At 41.9% G+C, this 24,213-nt stretch overlaps 1 protein-coding gene across 1 annotated transcript in view; it reads right to left on the bottom strand.

Annotated features, from left to right (window-relative positions):
* The window catches only part of sorcs3a (sortilin related VPS10 domain containing receptor 3a), a 216,761-nt gene that overhangs the window by 8,012 nt on the left and 184,536 nt on the right, over positions 1-24,213 (bottom strand). Inside the window, exons 18-24 of the mRNA XM_088006703.1 lie at positions 23,542-23,713; positions 17,313-17,499; positions 10,474-10,607; positions 9,570-9,693; positions 9,055-9,167; positions 1,110-1,241; positions 926-1,025 (exon numbers count right to left, since the gene is read on the bottom strand). Of these exons, the coding sequence (XP_087862829.1) occupies positions 926-1,025; positions 1,110-1,241; positions 9,055-9,167; positions 9,570-9,693; positions 10,474-10,607; positions 17,313-17,499; positions 23,542-23,713 (962 nt within the window). The remainder of the gene's footprint in view (positions 1-925; positions 1,026-1,109; positions 1,242-9,054; positions 9,168-9,569; positions 9,694-10,473; positions 10,608-17,312; positions 17,500-23,541; positions 23,714-24,213) is intronic.

Below are 24,213 nucleotides of genomic sequence, written 5' to 3'. Positions count from 1 at the left end.
GTTTGTCTCCTCTGTCATTCACGGGGAAATAACGCCATTTCCACGGCTTCCAGAGTTCTCCTGAGACCCGCGACTCGGAGATGGAAGTGCGCGTGCTGGCGACCTTTGTCGCGCCGCTTGAAGGCTTTTCAGACCTTTTCTTGGGAGGTGAAATATAAAGAAGGATCCAGCTGGGTACAGCACCAATGTCATTAGAGTTGCAGCACACTGCAGGAGTATCTGGCTGTTAAAGCTGTGCACTTTGAGCTGCAGAGTCAGAAATAGTGTGGCTAATAAAACCAGCCAGGCAAAGAATACAATGTGTGTTTGTCTAGTAGAATGGGCCAGGAGACTCAGAGGACCACCAGGCTTCAGGTCAATAAAAAGTAGAGCTTTCTAGTCCAGCCGCGCCGTTTAAAGTCTCTTTGTCTCCATGAATCACACAGACTTCACACAGACTGCACTCAAGGGTCAAAACTGTCAACCAGCTTTCTCCTTCCCAGCAGTTAACAACTTCTCAATCCCTAATTCCATCTCTGCCCTCAAATTGTACACTGTTCCTTCTCAAGGACTAAATAATCAACATAATTATACTCAGTGTAACACTCATTTTGTGGTTGGATGGCTGCATAAGAAACGGAACAGATGTTCAGCTTTTGATGGCAGGCATAAAAGATCCCTCGTCTCAAGGAGCTCCACTTAAAACCCGGCCCCTCCCACGCTCCCCTGTGTTCCCGCGCCTTTCCGATGGAAGCCGACTGAAAGGAATTTTAATTGGCAGACCAAAGAAAAATTTCTTGTTGTCAAAACACGGTTATTACCATTCGGTTTTCTCCACACTCCCACAGCAGAAATTGCTAAAATGAATTAACGCCTGTCAGAGGATAACATTACTGCTGACAGCTTAATGACGGGATAGGAAGCAGGAAGAGGAAACCTCCCTTACCCAGCGTCAGCTGTGTGTTGTAGACGATGACTCTGACGCCAGGCTTCAGCTCAAACTCCACAAGGTTTTGGTTCAGTGCGCTTACGATGATGCTGGACGCCTGTTGGGTGGAGAAGACATTCACACGCTGAAGCCTAAATCCCACTGGTTTCCATTCATTTCTAAAAGGGTAGATTATGCCAACCTTCTCTAGCTCTTCATCACTCTTTTTCTTGCCCTCAGTCTGGTTCTTGTTGGGTAACAGGAAAAGTTCTGCGGCTGTTGGAACTCCTGGAAAAACGGCGACCAAGAGCTGATCCTCTGGGAAGTCTGACACCTGGTGGACGTAGAAGTAATTTATTACAAGGCCTGCACAAGTAAGACCATTACAAACAATGAAAGGGGGGCAGATAAATGAATCCACAACAGACAACAACGTCAGTCAGCCAAACACTGATCGACCCATTGGGCCAATACCGTGGAGCTCCACAGGGGGCAGCGTACTCAACCATGAACAACACAGGTGCAGTTTGTCATCAGAAAGCAAACAGGATTTCACTGGATGACACTGATTCATTCAAACAGATTACATTTCCATTAGTATTTTTCATTGGGGATTAAAAAGTGCTTTCTGAATTGAAATAAACTAAACATGAGATGGACGTGGTACCAATAACACAAGCAAATCAAATAATATTTGGTCAGAAAATCAGAAGCCAACTGATCAAGTTTAAATAATAGTTGATATTTTTACAACTCAGGCTGAATTAGAACAAAGTTCTGGGTAGGACCGAGATCTGCATGGAATAATTTATAAATATATCGAACTATAAAAACAGACATGAGCCTCCAGTTGGATAATTACTGGATGTCGATTATCTTTCAATAAGTTTTTTAACCCAAAGTGACACAATAACTAATATATTTCTAATGATGCACTAAAGATGGTGAATCACAAAGTACAAAGTGTTAGATACATTTCAGGAAATATACTCATTTTTTTCTATGTTATCCCATTTTATAACATAATTTAATTCATACTAAAGTTTTCTTTCACTGAATGTGGAGACTACATGTGTTATTAACATCTGGTAAGAATTAATGCCATCAGCATCTTTTACAAATACATCTGAATATATCACACACTTGTTTTACCCGCCGCATGTCAGTCACAGACTCATAAAAGGGCCACATGAGGTTGTAACCATAAATAATGATTATACTAAATGACAGAAAATGATTATGTTTTGTTTCGGACAGGTTGCTGAGTTTAGGCAGGAAAACTGGAAAACCTGTTCTGGTTTCTGGACACCAAACACCAAACTTTTAACTTTAATGTGAAAAACAATTTAGTAGTTTACTTACTGAGAGCAAATAACAGACATAAAAAACAGATAAACAGTCTAAATAAATTATAATACAGAATTTCTTCTCTTTTAGGAAGAAATTCAAGGAAACTTTGAGACTGGAAAACATCCCTGAAGTGTGACTGAAACTGTTTCAAAGCATTTCAAACAAGCTTATGCTTCATAAGAGGAATGTGAACTATTTTCATCTTTCAGTCCAATAAACTAAATTTAACTGGGTGTTTTTACACAGAAACATAGAAAACAGGCCACATTCAAGTCTGATGACAGTCTAATTAATTTCAGTCACAGCAGTCATAATATCCAATTTGATTCGCTACAATAAGAATCAAACTGTCAGATTCCCAAAATCAGAAACTGAAAATGAGGATTGTTTATCCCAAAATAAAAAAAAGCAGAAGAGCTGTGATGATCGATTCGACTCAAGAGGCGAGAACATCCACCGTGTTGCCCACGGCAACAAGATGGGCAGAGATTTTAGTAACATTTTGGGAAAACTACTTCACAAGTATGGGGACCACAAATTGTTTCAAAGAATAAAATCAGAGTCAAAGATTTCCATATTTGATCTGATTTAGATCTGGAAAGATCTAAATCAGATGCAATGATAGTAAAAACATTGATTTCTGTAACTTGTGTGGCAGCGTTTTATGTATTCAGCAGAATAAAGATGTCAGATGATTCTTTCTAGTTTATGTAACGGCTCCATGAAGCTCCAGACATCAACACCGAGTTATTCTGGAGGCCACATGAAGATGGTTGGTGATCTCTGTGCTCCTCATGCCTCAGCTGACCAGGATCTCTTTGTTAGAACAGCAGAATCAGCAAAGAGCTCTGAACACTGGACTTCTGCTCAGACTCCTGGTCAAATCACCGAGTCTCTGACACAGACCCGTTCCTTAAGGCAGTCTTCACACCTGGCCTACATTTTTTATGTGTTTTAGACATGTGGCCATGGCAGTGACCTGAATTCAATCATATTGAAGAGTCACACAATACCATCGGCAGCGTAATGGTTTCCAGTGAGGGAACTGGTTGATTATTCAGAGGAAAGTGACAAAGTTCTGATCTGCCTATATGGATTGATCTGATCATAACCTAAACGTACTAATCAGCATCCAGCCCCAAAGTTTGACTTTGTTAATCATTCCTGTGTCTAAATATCACACAACCATTATGAGGCGTCCGGGTTGACCGCTGGTTTAAACTGGTGCACCAAGGTTGTTTCTGCTTCTACAAACTCCACAAAGATCAAGGTGTGCTTGCACTGCTTTTTGCCTTCTGTCTCTCACTGCGTGTTTTTTCTAAATAAAAGCAAAGCTTAGCAAACTAAATGTTTCTACAGACACTCCAGGAACCTTGAATGGTTTATTATATTCCTGTAAAGCATCATCGATTCAGATGCATCTTCAGCAGTGAGAATCTGAGCTGCAATACATTCAAGTTTTTTTTTCTTTTCAGCATCTTTATCAACAAGAAAGAGAAATATTGATTATGTTTCCAATAGAAACAGCCTTTGACTCCATCCCAGACATATTAGTTTATAGAACATTAAAGACAATTCTTGATAATAATTCAAGGAGTTTTAATTAGTAGCTACACATATGGTGCAAATTTAACACTTTAGTGTGCACAATCTTATATTTTTAAAGAATATTTCTTTATATTTCATGTGATGAAGTAATACGTTTAGGTTTGAATTACATGTTTTCGATTCCACTCATCCATCTATTTTAGACTAACATGGGATATTACAGTTCTGGACTGAGGCGAAAGGTTGAGAATCAAGAGTAAATGTTTTCTGTATTGGTTTCCAGAGCAGCATTTCATGAAGCCCTTAGCATTTAACACGTTTACAGAGTCAATGGGAGAGACAACCTGTGTGGCAATCACTCCTAATTTTACAGCCTGCCATGTTTCTATGTCGTTTCTGTGGCCGGGGCGACAATGGTGCCCGTACAGCCAAAGTACATCAATTACCAGGCCCAGAAATCACTATCGGAGCACCAAAGTATTGGACAAATGATAGCCACAGGCACGTCTCGCAATGAGAAAAGGAGTAGTGAAGGGAGTGATAAAGTGAATCAATGACAAAAGAGGCAACGGCCCCGAAAAAAAAAATCAATGCCCTTGAACCATGTTTACACTCGGTGCAATCAGTCATTAGTTTAAACATATGGTGGGTTCATCTGGAGGGCTCCGTTTTGATGCGCTGCAAATTTAGTGCTGGATACAAAGATTGGAGGAGAAACAGAAGAGACGGGTCCCACACGGAGGACAAGGTTACCTACTGAAGTAAAAACAACGCAGACTCAAAGTTGAATATTTTGAAGCTTTATATACAGAAACATATTTAAAAAAAGAGGCGGTCTAAACAAATTCTACTTGGGAATTAAATAGAAGTTATTTTTTAAAATGTGTCACTACGTCACTGATGTAGTTGAACTTTTCCAATGTTTAAAGCTCCTTAGAGCTCCTAGATCATCTGTTCACTGTTTATTATCTTACAACCAACATTTGGACATTAGCAACAAACCCAAATGTCTGTTTGATGAACAGCATGATGATCCTGCAGAATCAGAAACATGGAGACACAGAAGTTCACACCAGTATAATCCACCTGCTACCAGCTGAACTTTTATCAAGACAAACTCTTTTGCTCTGTCATCCTTTAGGCTTGTAAAACCGGCTCAGAGCTTTAAAATGTTTTTCTCTCCTAGGTAAAGCTGCTACAGCCTCTACTACTGCCATTAACTTTGTCCTTTTCCTGAACTGATCCTGGACCAGTACTTTGGTTTCTGGTTTGTGTCTCTGCTCCAGTTAGACGGCCGCTCAGGTTCTGGTTCTGCTGGAGGTTTCTTCTTGTTAAGGGACAGTCTTTTCTCTCTTTTCTATGTACATGCACACAGTTTTATTAAAGCCAACATGTCTGCATTAGAAATATTTTCCACTTTTTCTGAGAAACCAAATTGTAGAATTTCATGAACATTAAGCCATACAACATTAAAAATAGTTTATATCACTGTTTAAAAGTTTAATGTTTGAGTTGAATTACTGAAATAAATGAACTTTTCAATGAAATTAAAATGTATTGAAATGAACATGTATATTTGCTCATCAATGTGTTAGCCATTAGGATTAAATGGGATCAGTTTTTTAATAAACCTGCATCAGCTGGATGCTCCTCCAAGCCTCTGGGCCTGCAGCAGCAAGAGGCTCCACTAGACTGATGGGCTGCATTAACCTTGGAGTGAAGATGTGGGGGAGTGCCAATATTGCAGACGGTGTGAGGCTGAGCTGTGAGAAATGTTGATGGAAATTGTGAGGGAGGCAGCTGCAGACAGGGAGAGTGGAATGAAAATCTTTATTACTTGAAATGTGATCAGGACCAGCAGTGGTACTGAAACGAGCCCAGGTGAAGAGAGCAAAATCTTTACTTTAAAGACCTGAGCAGTGAAGTTAAGCTGAACCACATGTCCGTTTAATGGAGCCTGCCTTTAATTTTTGGTTTTTCTGTTTTGATGATGTTTACTGTGCCGTGGCGAGGCGGAGAGCTCAACCAGAACAAAATGGAGGAGAAATAAACCCTCCTGTCAACACTTGGACAATATGTTTGCCTGGAAATGAACTTGATGTCAGCTGCCCTCATATAAACAGATCTGAGCAGATAGAGAGGAGCTGATATCAAACTGTGACAGGATATTGTCAGAGGATAAAAAACAAACAAAAGCGACGACTCAGCCAACAGAGTAATCTAATAAACCCATTTTCACCTGCTGCTTTCTTCTAATATTTCACTGCAACATGGACTCTGAGGTTATTTGCTCTGCATGTGCTACAAGTGAGAAAAAGAAAATAAACAGAAAACAGACAAAACTTGGTTCTTTTATTTCAAAACTGGCATGAAACCAAAACTCGTCAGTTCCAACATATTTATAATAACCTCTGAATTCCTGCAGTGTGAAACACATTCACAGAAAATCTTCTTTCAACCCTTGTAATTTCTTTTCATTCATGTTGTTGGGACACAAAGCCATGAGTTTCAGACTGAGTCTGTCGCGGCCTTCTCGTTTCCAAAAAACTATATTCCAACAAAGGCCGTGGGTGTTAACAGGTGGTTTTTGATTTGAACGCACTTCCGACTTAATTTGTTTGAAAAAAATATATTATTTATTTCTTGTAAGAATAGCGACAAAATAATTACCAAAAATGTCCTACAACTTAGTCAAAAATGAAAGTAAACTTAATATGACGTTTCAAGTACAAAAAATGAAAAGTGAAAGTGAAAGTGGTCAAAAAATCATTTACAAAACCTCCCATCCACACACCAAACATTTGCCAGACCATCGCTCCACTCAGGACCCGGTGTGTTTTAATTACTTAAATTAATGGGAGGGTCTAACCAATTACCAACATCATCAATTCAAATATAAAAATTGACTACAGATTTTGGATCTAAACTTAACTTAAATAAATTCTAAACTTCCAAAAATAGAAAACTAAATTAGTAGAAATTACAAGCTGCAAACATTACATAAATGGCCACCACAGAGTCCAACTCTCCAAAATGGGATGGGTTGGATGGGTCGGGACCCAGAGTAGGCCGGGTAGCAGCCTGTTCTCCTTCTGGGATTGTCTTGGTGAAAACGGCTTGTGTTTGAAAAAGATCTGGTCTTAAGGGCAGCAGATCCAGCTTGTATTTATTCTGGGGGTTCGGGTCTTGGAAGCCCAAACTTCCCTCTTCTGGCCCTTTGGGCCAGTTTCTCCTGGGGAATCCCACAGCCTTCCCAGTTCAGCCAAGAAACATCGTCCCTGATCTTCCTCTGGGTCACCAGGGAGGCGTCCTGACAAGCTGAGCTCATCACCTTGTGTCGAAGGGAGAGCCCAGGATCTGCAGCCTCGTTCTTTCAGTCACTACCTGAAGCTCATGACCTGATATGAGGGCAGGAAAGTAGTTTGGCTGAGCTCTCGTCTCTACGACAGACTGGTACAGCATCACTTTTAAATAAAGTCAGCAGTCAGAACATTTTGAATACAGCATCTGAAGAGAACTTAAAAAATGAAAAACTTTTTTTAATTCCATTCTGTGCAACTTTTTGTTTTGTTTCATAATCCAAAAAAATATATATGTTACTGTATCTTACAGTCGCTCCAAAACTCTGCATGCAGCTTGTGAAATGATAAAAATAACCCAGCGGAGTAAAAGTAATGCTGTCTGTATCAAACACAATGAATCCTCATTCACGTTTCTGCAACATAATGAGAAACCTGTAAGAAGACAAACACGCTTTGTGCTTTGAACTTAGTCAGGTGTAGGTGGGAACTGCAATGTGCAGGAGCAGAAAGACGGAGACTTGACATGATAGAATGTGACAGGGCGCATCGTGCAGGGAGACGTTCACTCCTGCATGCACAGCTTTTCCATTGTGGACTTATTTGTGTTCCAATTTAGTCTCAGTAAAAAAAGTAAAACACTTTTTTTGTACGTGAAATACTAATCCAGAACTCCTTAATTGTTAAATATAATTTCTATAAAGCTAATGTAGTAAAACATTTTTCAGGTCTGTTATAAAAAAGGGACATCAAAATAATTGTGCTTCTAAAAACCTAAAGTTTTTAGTTCGCCTCTCATTTACATCGACATCAACGATGTGAAACAAGCGTCATTATTCTGCAGCAGAAGAAATATGAATTCAGAAAAGATTAAAGAAGTTTGTGTCACTGAAGTGGATCACATCCCAATCCCAATCCCAATCCCAATCCCACCACTCTCAGTTCTGACTGCACATCCAAACAGACTTCTGCTCCACAAACACCATCACTATTAGTTGTGTTTCTTTTTACCAGTTTCCATAGTTCTGCAGTGATTTTGTGATAAAACTGTCGACTCTCATTGCTGAACATCAAATCGATCCACAGATGGCGCCGCCGTGTCACCTCCAGAGACAGAGCGCTGCTGTTTACGTCAGCGTTCTTCTTCTGCTCATGTGCGGCGCTTTGGGGTCGTTAACAGAGGGGTCTGATTGTGGTCGAACTTAAGTACTAGCATGATTGACCACACAAAACAAAAACAGCAGATTCCAGCAAAATAACAAAAAACTAAATTAGTTTTGAGCAGCGAGACCTTCTGTTTGAACGGAGAAACGGTCTCTGCATCAGTTACAAGCTAATTAAAGGAGCTGGATGAAAAGCTTGAATGTGATTTTTGGGGTATCAAGTTTGCACATGAGATCTCCTGCTGTCATCATCAGCCTCCTCCCTCCATCACCTCCACCTGCTGCTGTAATGCTCAATCTGCTGCTAAGATGCCTTCAAGCACCACCATCAAATACATCCAGCTATTCATGAGCTGTGAATGGGGAGATGAGAGGCACTTAACAATGATAGGCCACCCACCCACACACACACACACACACACACACACACACACACACACACACACACACACACACACACACAATATGTGTGTCAGTGTCAGGAATCGTTACTCTTAGGTCTCCACCAAAACCCTTGTGCCCCAAGTTCTGGAATAATTTTATCAGAGACTTTAAGGAACTGGAGTCATCATGAAGCCATCAAGGGACAGAAGGAAAGCAGAGGCGTCTTCACACCTGTCTGATGATGAATCGCAGGGTGGCCCGAGGGTGTTCACTCGTCGCATCGCTGAGTATTGGGCAGGAAAGGGGGTTTGGGAGATAATTGTGAAATAGCAAGCCGAGACAGAGCGGACGGATCGGAGAGGCAGAGACGGACTGAAGGGAAGTTAAAATGAAAATCACTCACTTGTAGCAGAGCCTTCTTAATTACTCTCCCCACATCCTGCCTCCACTCGGGTATGTCGGGGTTGAACTCGTCCAAGTTCGGGGAGAAAGATAAAAGCAGAGATTTGAAGAATTCTGTGGAGGAAAGATGTGGGAGAATCAGCCATTAGTTCACAGCGATCTGAGGCCATTATTCTCAGACAGCTGCGCCAAAATGTCATTCTGCTCAAGTTGAGATTTCAGGTACTTAACAGTTGATGAGAAAAAGAGGCTTCCCCACCCGACTCCCCCCTTTGGCCCGGTGCAGTGAATGAACTTCCTGATAATTAGAAAATGTTCCAGTTTCAATCCAATCTGTCTGCTGCTAATAAATCGCTGCATCTCACAGAAACTCCCTCCTATCCAGATGAAATAAAGACACAAACTCTGGAATTTTCAGTTGTAAATGTGACAGATTTCATTAATGTGTGAGCTTTAATGAAATCAACCTGAGCAGAACAGTTTTCTCCTTGGCTGGAGTTACAGACACTAACTGACCTTTGACCGCGATGCTCTTGGTGTCCTGCAGGATGGCGTTAGCTGCTGCCACTTGAACTGTGATGCTGTGCATCCCTTCACTCCTGAAGGTGTATGAGATGCTGCCGTCCAAAGTTATCACCGGCTGCAAGGACAAAGTAAAGACACAAACTCATGTTCCTTTAAACCTGCAGTGCCTTCAAAATTATTTAAGCCCCTTTAACATCTTTCATTATGTAACATTACAAATGTTCTTATTTATTTTGTTGTTTTATTTTTGTACAGCTCTTCAATCAGCTGCTATGTTGTATTTTAAGTGTGTTAGAGACAAAGCAGGTTGGTGCATCTGACTGTTTTGTGGGAATGCAAAATTGTGAAAATGATTACAAATTGAACTGGCAATATTATGCATTTTGTAGGCACAAAGTGCCATTTTATAGCACAATCAAGTAACTATGTTTCCTTTGGTAGCCATAGAAATGCTTTATGTTTAAACAACTGAAGAAGGCAGACTCCTGGATGCTTCTCTGATTTATTATCTGCTTGTTCAGCTTAGGGAGATTTTTACTGTCCATCTTCTCTCAGTTCAGATGTTTGATTTGAGAAATGTTCATCACTTTACAACCTAACCCTGCTTTAAGCTTCACACAGAAGACAGAACTTTATTTATGGGTAACAGAGGCAGAATACAAATGTACAGCAGGATTTTCAACTATGCATAAAAAAATGAGAATACGTCTTAAAAAGAAGCAGGCCTTTAGTTTTAAAGGAAAACAACCGATTTAAGCATCTGTTAAACTTACTTTTATTAAAATTGCACATTTACACATTAAAATGTTTTTTTTTTGTCTGATGCAACATCAGCATTTTTAGGCCTGATTGTTTTGATGCAGCCGGTGCCTGAGCGTTGCCATGGAGGGGTTACCTCTGTGTTGTTGCCAAGCCACCAGAAGTAGGTGACAGTGCGTGATTGGCTGGGCAGGACCACCGCTGTGATGTTCACCTCCTTGTTTCTGATCACCACGAAGGGAGCAAGGAGCTGGACGTGCTCCACCGGACCTGGAGGAAAAACCACACAGGGCAGCAGTCATTCAGACTGGGAGCGCTCCGAGTGGAGATCACGGATCCCAAACACTGTGGAGGTTATTCCAGGAGACTAAACACTTCAAATCCTCAGCGCTTTGATTTGACAGGTAGCCGTTTCTGCTTTTCTTTCTCAGCCCAAAGTTGTGCACCTGAGGTGAAACCATAAATAATCCAGAGGCGTGAAAGCGACGGCGAGTCTGCACGTGTTGGAGAAAGCCGTCAGATTGTCCAGGTTGTTTTTACCTCGTCTTGTCAGAGGCATTGTGGGATATGATCTGCCCTGCGCCTCCATCCTGAGAGCAGGATAAATAAGTCAGGAAAATGGATGGATGCAAACATTTTGAGAGCAATTATATCAACTCCAGAGAACCTTACGTCATGCACAGAAGGACTCAGGGTGCTTTTACCCGAAGTGATGGATGGACCGTCTAATCTTTTACAATATTTACTGGATGTAGACTTCTCAGGGATGTTTTACGTGATTTCACGATTAGACAGGAATCTATTTTATGTCAACTGACTTCTCAGGGTTCCTAGAAACTCTGCTTGTTACAAAGAAACTCAACATCAAACAGTAATGAAGGATTTACCTGATGCAGCTGATCATAAGGATCCTGATCGATGCTGCTGTTATTTTATCTTTTCATTAATGAGCTAACATTTCTTAGAGGACTGTATTATATGTTTTCCAGACACATAGTTCTATTTTATAGCACAATCAGTGTTGTCACCTTCAGTTCTAATAAAAATGCTGAATCTATCAAACATGAAGTAAAAACATTTAGATTTCTCAATTAGAAACCTTGAATTTGGGAGCTTCTTAAAGAGACACTCTGCCTTCAGGGTCATCACAACATGCTCCTCCATTATCCCGTTTCCAACCGTTCCTATGATGAGCTTCACCAGGTGTTTGCTAACTGCTGCTGCTGCTAGTCTAGAGGGGATGAGAGGGGGAGGGCGGTGTGTGAGGCCGAAGCTCAGCTGAGGATGTGTCCTTGATTTTGTTTGTATTTTCAAGGCAGCAGGTGAACGATTATTTTCGAGTTAAACCACTCTGAAATGTTTTCCTGGTTATCTCTGCAGACCCCACAGATCTTGGACACAAACTGTTTAGACTTTCAGGTCGGCCGGTGCTGCAGAGCACCGATTGTAGAAACCAAACAGACAGTTTTGTCCTGTTTTTGTGACAGCACTGCTGCTTATTTTCATAAAATAGTGTGAACCCGTTGAAGCGATCCACCCCGGTGCCCCAAATTAAACCGTCAAACAACACAGTTCCTGCTTGTCAAAACTCTGCAGGCATAACATAGTGACAGCAGGAACTCCCCACTAATTCACAGGCAATGTTGAGTCTGTTAGTGCCAAAATAAAAAAAAAACATCAGGTATTTTTGACATTATACCTTTGGGGTGAAGCCACAAACCTCCCTGCTAGCAGAACCTGATGGGAGCCGCCGGAGCTCTCAGCTGCTTTCCACTAATCTCAGGATGAACTTTCCTGCTGTGGACAGATGCGACACGCTGCATGCAGGGTCGACCGCTAACCGTTTGTGTTGTTGTGGCCTGGCTGCTCGTCTGGCTCACACTCATCCTCTTTAGCCAGAACTAATCCTTATCCCCACTATGAGATGTTCGGTGCGTCTTTGCGCTCAGGTCTGCTCTTCCGTTTAAACGGGAGAAGATGAGAAAGTCATTTGGCATTAAATATGTCGAGGTGAGAAGCAGTTGCAGTTTTTGGCGTCTCTCCCTGAAGGTATCAGGCGTTTGTGAGACCAAAACCCAGCTGAATTTACGGCTGTCAGAAATGTATTAATACGGAGCGCGGTGACCCACGAGGACGGCAGAGGTTAAGTCAGAATGGACTGAACGAATCAGGGAAACAATAACATGACAAAGAGACAATTTAACACTTACTGAAAGAAGCTTGTATAATTCCCTCAGATTGCTAAAATGATCCTTTTTTTCATTGTGTCTGAGTGGAGCTGCAGAGCATGACAATTGTGTAATTTGTTTTGTTTGCTGCTGTGTGAAAACCTGCTTCTGCCTTAAATTAGCTATAGTTCTAGATGTGGATCCTGATAAAAGTCATTACCTGGCTGGCCTTAAAGGCCTCCCTCTCAGTTTGCTTCCCTCCACATGAAAACATCTCATACCCAACTCTGTTATGACCTTTTCTGTCATATCTGTGTGCATAGCTGCTGATTTATCCTCCATAGTCTCCTGTATCATTCTGCACCGTTATTCTTCAGTGACTGTAGCTTGGATCCACAGAGTTACTGATCTGTAGTTACTGTAGCACCAGAAGCATCATGAAATACGATGAGGAAAAGACGATGATGAAGCTGCAGGTCAAATGTCACTCTGAGTTATTTACTTGAGATTTAATATAAAAGGCCAAAAAAAGGTGCAAAATCAGGAAGACAAAAATCTGCATGTATTTAAATAAAGATTAGGAGATAAATCATATTTTCCTTTGTTTTACCAAGTAAGTTGACTGAGAACAAAATTAAAAATTTCAACAATGAAAAATATGCAAAACGACACTTTATGAAGTTAGTGTTGAGTGTATAGTGAGACTGATGTTGGCGCATATACATGCTTAGCGCTCAGTGTGTTCTGGGACTTGCTGGGTCTGCAACTCGATAAAAGTTAATAGAAACGAACCAGACCGCCTATAGCTGCATTTCCAATTCAAATGTGTGTAAAACTTTTTCAATATTCTGCTAATGACGAAAATACTCAATTTTACAACTCTGGAGTTTCCATCAAATAAGAAATGCAATTAATATAACACATGAATAAATTGGTTAATGTTTTTTTTTTAATTAGTCATTTCCATTTACTAAATTTATTATCAGCTATTCCAATTTGTGCATTTTTACGGTGAATGAAACCACAGCTCATCATGTCCTTCTCATCCTGAGTTTGTTTGGATAAATAAAGAATCCAAATCAGGAATCAGGTTATTAAATAAAACTGTAGACTCTGGGAAAACTCAAGAAAATGTAAAACAATAAATATTTGAATTTTGCATCCCACAAATTATGGTTGTATTTTTTAGACTATAGATTGAGTTTAGGTATTGCCAATAATGGCTTTCGATAACATTGAATTTCTTGTCAACTTTCAATTTTTTTGAATATAAAAAACCACAGTGGGTTGATGGTGGGTTGATGGGTTGATGGGTTAATGTTGGGTTGATGGTGGGTTGATGGTGGGTTGATGGTGGGTTGATGGTGGGTTGATGGGTTGATGGTGGATTGATGGTGGATTGATGGTGGATTGATGGTGGATTGATGGTGGGTTGATGGTGGATTGATGGTGGATTGATGGTGGATTGATGGTGGATTGATGGTGGGTTGGTGGTGGGTTGATGTTGGGTTGATGGTGGATTGATGGTGGGTTGATGTTGGGTTGATGTTGGGTTGATGGTGGATTGATGGTGGGTTGATGGTGGGTTGATGTTGGGTTGATGGTGGATTGATGGTGGGTTGATGTTGGGTTGATGTTGGGTTGATGGTGGATTGATGGTGGGTTGATGTTGGGTTGATGGTGGGTTGATGTTGGGTTGATGGTGGATTGATGGTGGGTTGATGTTGGGTTGATGGTGGGTTGATGGTGGGTTGATGTTGGGTTGATGTTGGGTTGATGGTGGGTTGATGTTGGGTTGATGTTGGGTTGATGGTGGGTTGATGTTGGGTTGATGTTGGGTTGATGTTGGGTTGATGGTGGGTTGATGTTGGGTTGATGTTGGGTTGATGGTGGGTTGATGTTGGGTTGATGGTGGGTTGATGTTGGATTGATGGTGGGTTGATGTTGGGTTGATGGTGGGTTAATGTTGGGTTGATGGTGGGCTGATGTTGGGTTGATGGTGGATTTATGGTGGGTTGATGGTGGGTTAATGTTGGGTTGATGTTGGGTTGATGTTGGGTTGATGTTGGGTTGATGTTGGGTTGATGTTGGGTTGATGGAAGATAGAGCACATAACACCAGTTTTAAAGTCCCTACACTGGCTCCCTGTAGCTCAGAGGATAGACTTTAAAATATTGTTGCTAGTTTATAAATCACTGAATGGTTTAGCACCACAATACATTAAAGATCTGTTATTGCTGTACCAACCGTCTAGACCCCTCAGATCTTCTGGTTCTGGTCTGCTCTGCATCCCCAGAACCAGAACCAAACGAGGAGAAGCAGCATTCAGTTTCTATGCACCACGGATTTGGAACAAACTTCCAGAAAACTGTAAAACAGCTGAAACACTGGGTGCCTTTAAATCTCAGCTTAAAACCCACCTGTTTAGAGTTGCTTATGGCAATTAATGCTTTCAACGTATTTGATGTTTTTAATCTTTTTAACGATTTCATCTTTTCTTTTTACTTTCTTTTTATTTTTCTTTCTCACTGTTTTCCTTGTCAAACGATGTTTTGAAAATCATGTAAAGCACTTTGAAATGCCTGCTGCTGAAATGTGCTATACAAATAAAATTTGATTGATTGATTGATTGATGTTGGGTTGATGGTGGGTTGATGGTGGGGTGATGTTGGGTTGATGGTGGGTTGATGGTGGGTTGATGGTGGGTTGATGTTGGGTTGATGGTGGGTTGATGGTGGGTTAATGTTGGGTTGATGGTGGGTTGATGGTGGGTTGATGGTGGGTTAATGTTGGGTTGATGGTGGGTTGATGGTGGGTTAATGTTGGGTTGATGGTGGGTTGATGGTGGGTTGATGGTGGGTTTATGGTGGGTTCATGGTGGGTTAATGTTGGGTTGATGGTGGGTTAATGGTGGGTTGATGGTGGGTTGATGGTGGGTTGATGGTGGGTTGATGGTGGGTTGACGGTGGGTTAATGGTGGGTTTATGGTGGGTTGATGGTGGGTTGATGGTGGGTTGATGGTGGGTTAATGTTGGGTTGATGGTGGGTTAATGTTGGGTTGATGGTGGGTTTATGGTGGGTTCATGGTGGGTTGATGGTGGGTTGATGGTGGGTTAATGTTGGGTTAATGTTGGGTTTATGGTGGGTTGATGTTGGGTTGATGGTGGGTTTATGGTGGGTTGATGGTGGGTTAATGTTGGGTTGATGGTGGGCTGATGTTGGGTTTATGGTGGGTTTATGGTGGGTTGATGTTGGGTTGATGGTGGGTTTATGGTGGGTTGATGGTGGGTTTATGGTGGGTTTATGGTGGGCTGATGTTGGGTTGATGGTGGGTTTATGGTGGGTTGATGGTGGGTTAATGTTGGGTTGATGGTGGGCTGATGTTGGGTTGATGTTGGGTTGATGGGTTGATGTTGGGTTGATGTTGGGTTGATGTTGGGTTGATGTTGGGTTGATGTTGGGTTGATGGAAGATAGAGCACATAACACCAGTTTTAAAGTCCCTACACTGGCTCCCTGTAGCTCAGAGGATAGACTTTAAAATATTGTTGCTAGTTTATAAATCACTGAATGGTTTAGCACCACAATACATTAAAGATCTGTTATTGCTGTACCAACCGTCTAGACCCCTCAGATCTTCTGGTTCTGGTCTGCTCTGCATCCCCAGAACCAGAACCAAACGAGGAGAAGCAGCATTCAGTTTCTATGCACCACGGATTTGGAACAAACTTCCAGAAAACTGTAAAACAGCTGAAACACTGGGTGCCTTTAAATCTCAGCTTAAAACCCACCTGTTTAGAGTTGCTTATGGCAATTAATGCTTTCAACGTATTTGATGTTTTTAATCTTTTTAACGATTTCATCTTTTCTTTTTACTTTCTTTTTATTTTTCTTTCTCACTGTTTTCCTTGTCAAACGATGTTTTGAAAATCATGTAAAGCACTTTGAAATGCCTGCTGCTGAAATGTGCTATACAAATAAAATTTGATTGATTGATTGATTGATTGATGTTGGGTTGATGGTGGGTTGATGGTGGGGTGATGTTGGGTTGATGGTGGGTTGATGGTGGGTTGATGTTGGGTTGATGGTGGGTTGATGGTGGGTTGATGGTGGGTTGATGGTGGGTTAATGTTGGGTTGATGGTGGGTTAATGTTGGGTTGATGGTGGGTTGATGGTGGGTTGATGGTGGGTTAATGTTGGGTTGATGGTGGGTTGATGGTGGGTTAATGTTGGGTTGATGGTGGGTTTATGGTGGGTTCATGGTGGGTTAATGTTGGGTTGATGGTGGGTTGATGGTGGGTTAATGTTGGGTTGATGGTGGGTTAATGGTGGGTTGATGGTGGGTTGATGGTGGGTTGATGGTGGGTTGATGGTGGGTTGATGGTGGGTTGATGGTGGGTTAATGTTGGGTTGATGGTGGGTTAATGTTGGGTTGATGGTGGGTTTATGGTGGGTTCATGGTGGGTTAATGTTGGGTTGATGGTGGGTTAATGGTGGGTTGATGGTGGGTTGATGGTGGGTTGATGGTGGGTTGATGGTGGGTTGACGGTGGGTTAATGGTGGGTTTATGGTGGGTTGATGGTGGGTTGATGGTGGGTTGATGGTGGGTTAATGTTGGGTTGATGGTGGGTTAATGTTGGGTTGATGGTGGGTTTATGGTGGGTTCATGGTGGGTTGATGGTGGGTTGATGGTGGGTTAATGTTGGGTTAATGTTGGGTTTATGGTGGGTTGATGGTGGGTTAATGTTGGGTTGATGGTGGGTTGATGGTGGGTTGATGGTGGGTTCAGCATTCTGTAAACACTCACATGTGACGTGCAGATACAGTGTAGTGGTATCGGAGCCCAGCGTGTTCTCTGCCAGCGCCGTAACTCGGAATATTCCCGCTGACTTGTAGACGTGTTTGATTCCCTCCTCTGTCCAGCTCAGGTTGGAGTAGGACACCGCTGTGCCATCGCCAAAGTCCAGCTGGATGTTCGTCCTCAAAGAGTCTCCCTGAGGCACAGCAGAGTACAGACGGTTTTACTGTGAAGGAATGGTTCTGAAACATGAAGTTTAAGGCAGATTTAAACGTATCGCTGTATGCATGACTTCATTTGAGCTGGTTGGAATCAAACATCCACATAAAACATAACAAATGTGATGCTGCTTTTCTGGAAAGACCTGAGCTCAAAATACAACACCTACCTGGTATAACACATCATAAAGACACAATGAGTCAACACCACATTAATATAACATCAAATATGTTTGAAAGGGTTTCAGAAATACAGCCTCTAAACGCGTCGCGATGTTTCTGTCTCTGTATTTTAGCTGATTACCTTTTAAAATGTCACCATAAATCATTCACTATGCATTATGTTTTGGCCAAAATTAGAAAAGTCAAACTGTCACACAGAAATGAAGAAACATCAGTTTTGTCACCTTCAGGGAGTCTCTGCACAGAAACAAATGTGTTCTGTCAATCATTATGAGAAACAGCAACAAACAGAAAAATCTAACTAAGGAGAAACAGAACTGTACTGAACTCTAACTGAGCATTTCTGCATCCATCAGGAACAGGAAGGCGATTTAAAGCTACAGCGTCTCGATTGAAGCGGCTTTACAATCAGGAGATGATGAAACGCAGGAAAACATGTCAGAGCTGCAGATTCATTAGGAACGCTGACGTCACATTCAAAAGAAAACGGCAGAATCATGTCGGTAAATTGAAGACTATTTATAACAGAACACTTTTTACATTAATGCTACTACATGTAAAAACATCCATAAATTGAGACACGCAGCTCATTGGTGTGGAGGATATTTGTGTTGTTTCGGTGTTTTTATTGTTCTCTAATCGGCTTCAGGCCAAAATGTTTACAATGTATTTTATAAAAATCCAACTCAAGTCCTGAGGACTGATCATGTCCATGTTGGCCACCGAAGCAACAAGCCTTTGTTTTTCAAAGAATGCATAAAAGATCAAAGTCTGCCAATTCATATTTTTTTTCAGCAATATTCAGATGAATATTACGGCTCTATATCTCTATATTATCACCTGATTTATGTTAAACAGTACATTTCGTTTAGAGTTTTCTGTGCAGCTGATTTGTAAATAAGTTGTGTTGTGTGTGAAGGAAAAGATTTTCCCATGTTTGGTTGTTTCATCGGTCGGAGCGTTTGCCTCCTGTGATTATCAGATCCCTCTGATAATCACACCTGCTGCTGCCTGAGGATCGTAAAGCAGGACGAACCTCAGCAGCTGGTTGACCTCTCACTGTCAGGGCTCCACCTTAACGCTGTGGGATCGATCAGAGGAGCAGATCCACCAGAGAACACACAACAAAACCTCTTCTCTTGTTTTTACTGGTTTTGTCTTTTTATCCATACCACAGTGTGAAAATGCAGGTTTTCACGAATCGTTCCCATCTCTGCCTGGAAACTGATACTTTTAATAAGTGGATGAACAGAACAGGAAGCAGCTCAGCTTCCTGGGTTTGACACTCTGTATTGCTGGGAACTGTAATGAGTTGGCACCCAAACAAGACTCTGGCTCACCGATGCCAGTCAGCTCTGTTCAGCATCTGTGGCGCATCCTGTGTTTACTGCCTATATGAGCCGTCCTGGGATTCACTCATCTGCATCTAAGTGACGCTGACCCGGCTCCCTAAAATGTCACTCTTTGTGTCCACGAGTCTCCAAGGTCAGCGTGGATCCAAACACACGGCGGCGTGCAGCCTTGAGGCTGGAACATGGCCGCCGGTTCCCGGTGACAGCGGCGCTGTGGGCGCTGACAGGGATTTGGAAACACGAGGCCAGCATTTGTTAAGGTGTTAGACCTGCACCTACGGTGTCAGTGTGATGTGTGACAACAAAAGAACAAATGTTCTGCTTATATCTGCTGCAGGCAGACCTGATAAAAGGGATTTCTGCAGCAAAGGTCACTGCAAAAATAAGCCGACCGTTAGCCAAGACAGAAAAATGTATGCAGCTATTTTTTTAAAGAAAATTCTCATTTTCTATCATTAAATGCTGGACAGGCTCATGTGGTCCCTCCACACCACACAGCTGGGTGAGGCTAAGATCAGACGGTGGATCCACAACTCGTCGTTTTCAAACAGGAGGTTAAAGAAAACCACTGGGTGCAAACCAACAAACATTCATCTCAAATAATCTACATGAGTTTAAACAAGGGATCTGATTTCAGCATCAAATGCTCACAGGAAATGGACTAAGTACAAATAAATATGTCTTAGAAGTATAAAATAACAATCTTAACACGGTGTCCAGACTTTCTTTTTATAAAAAGTGAAAAATAAGGTAGATTGTGGTCGTGTACAGATGCTCATTTCGCTTCACAAACTAAAGTTTCTGCTGTGACTCGGTACGGTGGAACCGATCAGCTCCAGCAGCAGAAACCTGGTTCCAGTCGGGCTTACAGCCTGAATGTGGTGCAACATCATGAGACTCACTGGTTCAACTGATGGTTCAGTAACGCAAAGAAAAATGAAACAGGTATCTGTAATAAAAAAATAAATATCCTGGTAAAATAAGTCAGGGTGAGTCATCCTAAGCTGTGATTTCACAGATCCTGAAAATGAACTCGGTGGTTAATATTTTAGCTGGGAACCTTCAGTCGCCTGGTGTGGCTGTCATGTTCAATCAGTTCGTCTGTGGAAAAAAAATCCTCCTGGTTTCCCACTGAGGCAAAATCTCACTTCACTAAATGAAAAACATGTAAAAAACAACTGTAGAACATTTTCTCCCAGATGTGGCCATGCTAAAAAATAAACCAACACCAGGATGACACTGAGGTGGCAGAAACACGCAGCAGTGAGTGAAGCCAAGGCAGCACCAGTTGTTTCACTTCCTTAATGTTATCAGACGTTTGATTCCTAACAACTCACAAACGGTTCCACCACACTTTTTCAATCAGACTGAGGTCATGACTTTGACTAGGCCATTTCAACCATGCACCATACATGGAGAGCAATTGATCTAACAGAAATGCTTTTGGACTCTTAGAGAAAGTCAGTTTCTGGAGGGAGAAGATTCAAGCTGCATGCTAAAAGAGCGCAGGCCGGGATTTGAACCCAGGACCTTTTTCTGCAAGGCAAAAAAAAAAAAAAAAAACAGCTGCCAGTTAAGGTAAAGAAATACCAGCTGACTTAAAAAATGCAGTTACTAGGGGGAATGCAGTCTTCTCAAACAGAGAAACAACAGATCATGCTGTCTGCACTCCAACTTAAGCAGAAAGCTGGCAAAGCTTCGGATGTTTCCGATTTGCCAACAGAAAAGAAGCCAAATCTGATTCACTGCAGCTTTGAACCAAAAGAAATGTTTATCCAGACAAAGCTAAATGAATGTCACAATCTCATATAATCTCTCCTACCTGCTGCTTTAAAGATGAATCACTGGGAGCAACTAAAGTTGCTGTATGTTCAGCAGTCAAGATCTGGTTTGCAAACATTTAACATAGGCTGTGTTTTTAAGAGACTGACTTAAGATTTGTTTTATTACACTGTGCATCATTTTAACCACCTCCAGTCTGATCTGGTCGCTCTGTCCCCCTGAAGTCCAGCTCCATTGTTCAGCAGGACATCCTCAGTCACCCTAAAGAGGATCATCTGGTTGCTACCAATGATTCCTGGTTTGCACAGAAACATTTGAATGCAGATTTTTGTCAGTCCAACAACTTTAAGGAGCCCCGATTATCTGGACGGCTCTTCAGATAATTGTAAGAAATATTCCTGCTGTGCGATCTGGTCCGCTCTGATCTGACATCCAGCATGTTGGATCGTCTCGTCTTTTGTCCAATACTTGTTTTAAATCGCTGCCTGTGGTCTCTCAGGTTTTTAAAACTGTCTCACAACTTTAAAATGTCGCTGTGTGATCCAGATGTTGGGAGGATATGAAGCAAAATGTTGATTGTTTTATTAATCAGACCAGGTATTGATGTGGTCGGGTCCTTTCTGTCGTAAAGCAAATATAATATTTTTGGTGATTGTTGCTGATCAGAGACAGTTTAGGTTTAGTCTAAAGGTTGAGATGTCATGTTTGTCATTATCTGGTTCTACAGTAAATTCCGGGAATGATGCGAGATATCCAGGAAACTGGACGACATTCCCGGGTGCAGCTGGTTGGATTTGGTCAGATGGCATCAGATCTCAGTAGAAATAAAGCATCTTGACTGAACTCAGTCCTTGGATTTCTTTCCTTAACTATTAAAATTTTGTTATTTATATTAATCCAAAATTAAATTCCCCTATTTATCTTCCATTCAAACCAAAATGACCAATTTGGATTAAAAACAGAATAGAAATGTTCCCCAGAGTCCCATTTAACGGGTTGGTTATGAGGTTTTTCTCGATGAGGCTCTCATAGAGGAATTAACTGTGCTCCAAGATGAGCCATAAACATTTAAACGGTGAGGAGACAGAGTGAGCCTCTCCATCCTTCTGTGTTGGATGCAGAATGAGGGAGGAACTGTTTGAGCTTCGGTCGACTGAGATTCAGGCATGAACTCATCTCGTCTCTGCCAACTGCTTTCTAAAAACTGAATCCATCTGAATCCATCTGTGCATGTAAATATTGTGTTGCATAAAAGGGTTCGGAACAAAACAAAAAGCAGAAGACGTGCAGATCTTATTAAATCCCCAAATATGTTTCAGTTTTTTTCCTAATTCTATTTTTAAATGAACTGAAGAGTCTTCTTTCCATGAAATATTTAGTGCCATTTTCTTTCCCCAAGAAATACAGCCATCTCCAGGTTCATGAATATAAATTAAAACTTTGAATTCATCAAGAGAATTTTCTCAAATAAGTCTGAAGCCACAAAGCTCCATCTGCCGGCCCGCCCCTGTTCACCTCCCAGAGGTCTCTGTTAGTGAAGGACAACCAGCAGCAGCTCTGAACTCGTCCTGCTGATACAGAACCAGAACCTGAACCTGCTCCCAGGAGAACGTTGGCAGAAAACACTCCCAAATCCTGCAGCTCAGACCAGCTGAGTGCGCTGCGAGTGAGAGGCGTAGAAACGGTTCCCTGGTGACCGGGCTGCCTGACTGAGCGCAGCACCTCTCACTCGCTAACAGGGTCTCTGGTGGGGTCTTTTATTTCTGCCCGTGGCTCAGAGCTGCTGCCTGGTGTGGGCGATGTGCAGGGAACGGACCGAGCTCATGGCAGAGAGCAGCAACTTTCCAAGAAATCAGCAGAAATTACTGGAGCTCCAGAACGAAGCGCCTGCAGGTTCTACCAACAGAACGATGCATGCATGACTCCATCACACACCTCTGTCTCAGCCTCTGCTGGAAGGTTTTACCAAAACCAAATACAAGTTCAAAAAAATACAAAATGTACTTTTCAAATAATGATCTCATGTTTTTCTTATCCAAAGCAGCCTAGTTCAATGTGAAAAGGGAAAAATGTAGAATATTTTATCCATAATTGCAACTAAAACAAGGACAGGATAAAAATGAAAACAATGAAATTAGGGCCCTTCATCAGTTAACGTTGATTTAACCAGCAGATCACAGAACATCTGAAGCTCTGCAGGCCTCGTCTGCATCAGTAAGGTCAAAACGTTCAGCTTACGTTGTTTTTATTTCAAACTGGTGGCCAGTCCAGGTATTGTCCTTCCACTAAACCTTAACATAATGTTACAGATATTGTTGTCACTACCTGGTAGCAGGTACAGCAAAACTGAAGACAATTTGATGGACCATAAATCTGATTTGGGTTTTCTATACCTGCTGCTGACATCATAAAATACAAATAAAAAACTTTAAATAAACTGAGTGATTGGCGATGAAAAATGTTTAATGATAAAATAAACTTAACATTTACAAATTAGAGGAAAAATATGTAATAAAGTTTAAGTCATGTCATCTTTAGCACATTGTTCCATAAGGAGGGAAGATGAACGATCTGCACTTCAGGATCTGCTGTTCCCTGACCTCTGGTGGCCGAACTGCTGCTTCTAGAAACAATAAATCCTTCCTAGAAATCTCCAGGCCGGAGCTGGACGTGGTCTGGACGTCCTGCTGCTGGACCTCTCACCTCGTCCAGGTGCACCACGAAGGTGACGTTGCTGCCCATGTTGGCGGTGACTTTCCCGTCTTTGGTGGCCAGGCTGAGTCCTTTCGGGGGCCTGTTGGGGCACTGCTGCTTCCTGGCCGTGTACATCTCCTTCACGCCCTTGGTACAGTTGTTCAGCACCACTTTACGGTACCTTAGGAAGAAAACAGAGAAACTCTTCATTTCAGACCGTGGTGATCAGCTTTCATCTTCACATTGATGTCTTCTGTAGTTTTAAACTCATTTCCTGCTGCGTGAGCCGGTGGTGTACAGAGAAAGGTTGAAGTCAGCACAGCGTAGCTGTTTTGTGTTAACAGCGTTCGGGACTAGATGACAACTGACAAGACAAGCTGTGTGAGAGGCTGTGACACGGCAGGAAGTTTAATCAGTGCGGCAGAGAATAAAACACTGCTGCTGTGATTAAGCTTGGGAAGGTGTCCGTTCCCTGAGGAGCCTCCGAAACACGCAGGACAAACTTCTGAGGAACAACAGAGACACGGCGCATCGCAATGAGGGAAGTGATCACAGCTGCTGGGTGCAGGCTGGAGCCAGATCCACAGCGCCGCCCTGCTGGAAGAACTGCTACGAGGCGTGTTTACCACCAACTGAAACATTATATCACATTATTTACACAAATGGATGATTGAAAGTTAA

Source organism: Poecilia mexicana, unplaced genomic scaffold (genome assembly GCF_051168715.1).
Source record: "Poecilia mexicana isolate PSO_F unplaced genomic scaffold, ASM5116871v1 scaffold_1, whole genome shotgun sequence".
Lineage (NCBI taxonomy): Eukaryota > Metazoa > Chordata > Actinopteri > Cyprinodontiformes > Poeciliidae > Poecilia > Poecilia mexicana.
This window is presented reverse-complemented; position numbering and strand designations above follow the sequence as displayed.